This window comes from Thrips palmi, unplaced genomic scaffold (genome assembly GCF_012932325.1).
Source record: "Thrips palmi isolate BJ-2018 unplaced genomic scaffold, TpBJ-2018v1 HiC_scaffold_12, whole genome shotgun sequence".
In the NCBI taxonomy this organism is placed as follows: domain Eukaryota; kingdom Metazoa; phylum Arthropoda; class Insecta; order Thysanoptera; family Thripidae; genus Thrips; species Thrips palmi.
The window spans coordinates 9,523,192-9,529,113 of NW_023144623.1; the positions used below are offsets into that span (position 1 = coordinate 9,523,192).

The following is a 5,922-nucleotide window of genomic DNA, read 5'->3' on the forward strand; positions in this document are numbered from 1 at the left end:
ACACATTCAGCAGTGAAAGAGAGAAGTTATTAATGTTGTGTTCATGTTTTGAGACTTCCATTTGTTATGGGGGTCATTATCACACTCAACCTAGGTAATCTCAACTGCCATATTGTGGTGCAGGATATTCTAGCAAAAAAAAAAAACCCTAGAAACAGAATGAGCACCTCATTTTATTTCAACATAGTAAGAAAAGAGAAATTCTCCTAACATTTCTTTCCAACACACTATTCAACAAAGACCTGAAGTAGCCAAAAATCTAAAGTGCACATTTGACTCGTTAACAATACACATAATAAAATAAACATTAACTAACAACTGATATAAATTTTGACAACTCAACAAAAATCATACCTATACAACATTGATTCTGCAATTGGGACTCAACAATGCTCCAATTTTAAAAAGCACAGTTAGTTGCAGGTTTGTACATTTTTACTTCAGTAGAATCGAGACACCAAATTCTATTACAATGGAATGTGAGTTTCATTATCAAAGATAACAAATATCTTTTGGTTCATTTTTTCTAGCAGTAGAACATGAATAAAATGAAATGCAGTGTTTGATGGATAAAAGCACTTTTGCCGACACCTTAAGACTCAAAAGAACTATGAAATAAACAGATTAACTAAGTGTGGACAACAGGCAACAGGACCCATATCTGGTTCATACTAGACTGGACTGGACAGCCTGTTTAGGACCACACATTGTTTGGTCCCCTATTCGAAAACACAGAAGCAAGAATTGCAAATGGTGCACAAAATGGAATTACAGACAATCAGCAGAACAATCAAACTTGGGCTTCCTAAATCCTGCTGGTATCTAAGAGGCTACTACTTAGTAAGCATAACAATTTTAAAAAATCACAATCTGCTCCATTATGAAGCTTTTATCTAACAGATACTATTGAAAATAGTCATTGACCTAATCAGTGATAGTTGTTCATATTCCGTGTAAAAACACTTTCACATCTATAGCCAATTAAAATACCTATTATTTTTCATCATCATTACTTCAATTTTGAAAAACTAAGAATTCTGTGCAAGTCCTAAATGGAAAATTTAGAATACTGAGCACTGAGCAATCATTTTTAAAAATGTACCTCCCTAAAGCAGACAGTTACCAGCCCTTGAGGTATTAATCTGGACGGAGAGCATGCATTTTGGAGGCTTCCCCTCCACCCCTAACCAAAATAATACAACAAAAAGAATGCCTTTACAGTCTTTGTGCATCAAATTCTGACAAAAATAATAATAAGGAGTCAGGTAAAAAATTTCAAGCAGAAAAAGAAACATTTAAAGAGACTAAAGTAAAATGCCATTGTACTGAATTGCCATTTTCATAAAACAGGAAAAAGTTTGACAGAAGCAGGCAAATTGGCAAAAGAATGTTATGATGAGCCTGAAGCATAAAAAATACCTCTGTGTAAGCAACTGTACGTACACACACTCGCACACCAAAGAATAAGTGATCATGTGGAATTATCAGAATACAGCTGCGTAATGAGTAAAACATCACTGGTAATACAATGAGAACTAAAATAACTCTGAATAAAAACAGAAAAATCAGCTATAAAATAACCATAACACAGAAATAAAAATGAAAAATTATAGTACGAGATTTGGAGCTGGAGTATTTCAATGATGTTGTATACTCCTATTCCATAGCAAAACAGAAGCCTCAAAGCATTTCATTCCCTTGCCTTTACGGCTTACAGCACCAAAAGCTTAATAAAATGATTTACCATGTACAACAATAACAACGAACTCAGCCTTTCATTAACTTTGAAAATGCGCTGGAAAAATCATGTGTACTCGCCTGCAGCCTTCTGAACTGCTGTTGGAATAGACTCTTGAGTTCGTGAATGAAGTGAACGTCCAAGAAGTTCTGGACAGGCTTTTTCACCAGTCTGAATGGCATTCAGTTCTGTCAGAAGATCATAGTTTATGCGATCTGACACCAAAGAATCTTGTCTGTAATCAAAAATAAATATCAAGTAATGTTACCCACTTTGTAATCATTTATGAAGAGTAAAGACTTACTTGTAATCTTTATGGTTGCGGACAAATGCTCTCATCCAGCTTGCCAGAGTCAACAGTTGACCAGAAGCCCTTCTCTGGATCAGTTTCAAATATTGCTGAATAGAACAGTGAGTATCTGCATCGACGTCCATTCCACTTAGATAGCTATTTATCAAGGGTACAAGGCCAGGAAATTCTCCTGCCTGCAATGGTCATTAAATACACATAAAACATAAATCACGATTTTAAGACAAAATAATGGTCATCTCCCTACAAACCTTTCCATTTATTATTTCATCCACAGTCATTAGTGTGTAACAATCAGCATCACTTTTAGCTTCAGTGCTAGACTGACAACAAGCAGTACAAGCAGGTGGAGAACTGAAAGTAGTTATGTCTTTCCGGAACCAAAACTTTTCTGTCTTAACCGCATCCTTTTTCTGCGCTTTCTGCATATTTTCGTCAACCTTAGGGTAAAAGAACATTTAGTACATTCACTGGATGTTATTCCTTGTTATAATATGTAGCTAACATCCTTACCTTACTTATTGGTATGATTAAATTTATACGATATGATAAAATTACACGGGTCAAGAGTACAACAAAACAAACAATAGCTGCATTCTCAAAATCTGTTATTTGCACCTCACATGGTCTGAATTCCACTCTCCACCCGATTGGAGAATTGGGTGGAGGTGGTTTAAACCTCATGGTTTGCCAGTTTGTTGACTGAATGTTCTAAAGAGAAGGAACAAGAGAAACCAGAACCCATGAATGTATAAATAAAACCATTGTTCTAAATTAATTTTATGCAAAAATTAAACAAATCAGGGACAAAGACTAAATAGAAGCAATAGAAAAGGTTTTACATAGAAAACTTACTTCAAAATGGTCGGTGTCTTCTTCATCATTCTGATGAACTTTTTCACTAAAGAGAGATACAGAATCTCTGATGAACAAGTGGGCAATGTGTTGAGCCAGCAGATGATCAATGTCAGCCTTGCGTAATTCATCGTAAACAGCTTCATCATAAATCAAAGGGACATCATTGTACCTGACACACATAATAATTTATTATTAAGGAGGAACTTACTTATCAAACGTCACTGATAATTCATTCCACTCACTTTTCACCCTGTTCAGAAAGGTATGAGTCAATAGAATCATATCGAGACTTTGGTATGACAAATTTATTGTTTTTTAGGGGTTCCAATCCTCTTTCCTCTTTAGTGCGACAATCCACTGATCCTGAAATGACATTCCACCTGCAATCTACATCAGTCAAATGACCTCGATGTATTGGTGATGCAGCAGTAAGGGCCAGCTGTGAGAAAAAATGATTAAGATAATGTACAACAGATATAATTCTTTAAGCAGCTATAAAACTAATAATTACCATTATTGGACAAAGTGGTGTAAGTTGATCATAGAGTGTTCGAGCCTCATCAATGTTACAGGCCTGGAAAGTAAGTTGAAGACAACAGCAGCCCATCCCAAATCCCATTGCATCCAAGTAAACGTGGTCTGGTTTGGCAGCAGAAGTGGCCTCTGGCTGCCCTGAAGGTGCCTGAGGGAACTGCTCCACATATGGAGAGGGTGTCTTCACATCTTTAAAAACTGATAGAAAAAACAATTTATAAAATCAAATAAAACGTTATTAAACGAAAATGTAACTAACTCAGTCAACAACCCCATCCGTACTTAAGAAAGTCAAATTTTTACTTACCAGGTAAATTAATTGCAACTTTTTCACCACGTCTCATTCGAATGTTGCGAGTTAGTGTTTTGAATCGAGGATGTCCTGGGAAAATACAGTCATCCGGAAAGAAGAGAGACAAAGTAGTTCCATCAGAAGGGGAGACTTTCGTTGGTGGATCAGTGAAGTCAGAACAACCCAATCTGAAAATGCCCATAAAAATATCGGATTGAAAATCAGATAAATATTTATGTTTGTAACTTGTAACACGAGCAAGGAGGAAGATTTAAATATAAAATCAGAAAGATCTTACCTTGGATAACTTGTGAGTGACATAAGAGCTTCTCCTGGCTGAAGGAGCTGTTGCACTTCTTCCCTCCTAAGCCTCATATTAGCTTCAACCACATTGTAGTGAGCAAGAAGGCCTCCATAGGGTTTGCCAGGTGTACCCTCAATCATGTATGCTCCATACTCAGGGCGCCACAAGGACTTAACATTCCTTTATAAGAAAAGATTTGCACAAATTTTAATAAACAACCCCGTAAATTATTTAACAAAAATAAAAATAGGTAGATGAGAATGGTGTAATCCACTCACTCGGGATCCTTCTGCTCTTTCTCGTTCAAAATTTGGAGGATATCAGGAGCACGTAAGCTTGCACGGGCTACCTTATTCTCATGATCAAACTTAACAATTACATACTCAACCTGTAATCAAAAGATAGTAAAGTCCTATAAGCAGTAAAAACAGACATGACAAAATAGTCATAAGAGAATGATGGTAACAAAACCATATTTCAATTGGACAGTTGCGAACATGATACAGAAAGCTCTACCTTTCCATGCAAAGGGACCAGCCTTCATTTAAACTTTACTGCACAGACTGACTGACAAAATTGGAGTCATTTGTAAAGTTCAAAGAAAAAACACAAAATAAACAGTTCCTTGTTGTCAGGTTAGTTTACCTCATCGCCCCATTTCAGTACGTCGCCTTGACGATTTTTCAATCGATGGTACAAATTGATGAATTGTCTAATTCCGTGTCGCCGCACATGGTCTGCAAGATCCTTGGTTTCTTCCCAGCTCAAAGGACTGCCTTCTGACAGCAAGCCCATGACAACACAAACTACAAACTGGCACCCAAAAAGCTTGGGATTCACTTGACACTTTCCCCCGTCTGCACCTCAGTGATCCTCTAATGACATAAATGCTGGAGACTTCCGCTGCTGCACTTGAGCACTCGCGCAAGGACCAAACCAGGACCCAAGACGCAGCGACCAAGGATTGCACAAGCGGGCCAGGCGCGCAGTGCCAGGCGAGGAATGCCAGGTTAGCAGTGTAGCAGTGGCAGTAGCAGTGGCACCAAAGGACCGCCACAACCCGACCGACCAGTGACGACCAGCGTGATGACCGCCGCTTGCCGCCTGCCCACTGCCGCTGCCGCTGCCGCTTGCTTGGCCGAACCTAGCCGAACCCTACCGAACCCAACCCCAGACGGCAGACGTCTACACCTCTTTCCTTCTGCGAAGGCAATATAGACCAAGCGCCACAAGCGCCACTACTCTCCTCTCTCTCCCACTGCTGGGTGACGCATCCCCTGCGTCCCCCACTCTCACCCTTCCGAGCCAAGGTTAGATGGCGACGGCTATGCTCGACCCTCGACCTTGAGGATGCGTTCGAATCGGCTGCTCCCGCCCCGCTCTCACCGGTGGTGGGGCGGTTGCGCGGCCACATGGGCGGGCCGCGTTTCGGACGCGCTCCTTCACACCAATTCTGGACTTAAGCCGATCTACTCGATCACCTGCCTGATTGCCGTTTAATCACCCCGCCAGTCGTGTACTTTTCAGATCGCAGATCGACCGACAACTTTTTATCTAAACCATTCTACATTAGTCCGATAGCGGATCGTCCTTGAACGCGAGAAACCCACTTCCCAACTCTGCACCCGCTGCCGCAGCTAGTTCCCGAAGCAGTTTCCAAGATGATATTACAGGTGTTTTGGCCGGGGTTGCGTCACAATAAATCGCATTTCTCTATGAGAACGTCAACAATATAGTTTTGAGCAGTGAAGCGTCATTTCCAGTGAAGCGGCAACAAGGCGGAACGTGGACAATGTTGCGCCGTGATTCAAACGGTCGCGCCACTACGTCATCTTCGAGAGTTGATTCTCTTTCGATATATCGAATGAAAGCGGTGGAGGGGGTGG

At 40.1% G+C, this 5,922-nt stretch overlaps 1 protein-coding gene across 1 annotated transcript; it reads right to left on the reverse strand.

Annotated features, from left to right (window-relative positions):
- Positions 1-153: 153 nt before the first annotated feature.
- Positions 154-5,268, reverse strand: LOC117639937 (glutamate--cysteine ligase). Its single transcript, XM_034376015.1, has 11 exons — positions 4,682-5,268; positions 4,315-4,424; positions 4,031-4,216; positions 3,748-3,920; positions 3,418-3,638; positions 3,149-3,345; positions 2,904-3,075; positions 2,562-2,759; positions 2,300-2,488; positions 2,043-2,224; positions 154-1,973 (listed from the first exon to the last, which is right to left on the reverse strand). Exons 1-11 carry the CDS (start codon positions 4,829-4,831, stop codon positions 1,805-1,807), a joined length of 1,947 nt encoding a protein of 648 aa, XP_034231906.1. The 5' UTR covers positions 4,832-5,268; the 3' UTR covers positions 154-1,804.
- Between the last annotated feature and the right edge of the window lie 654 nt (positions 5,269-5,922).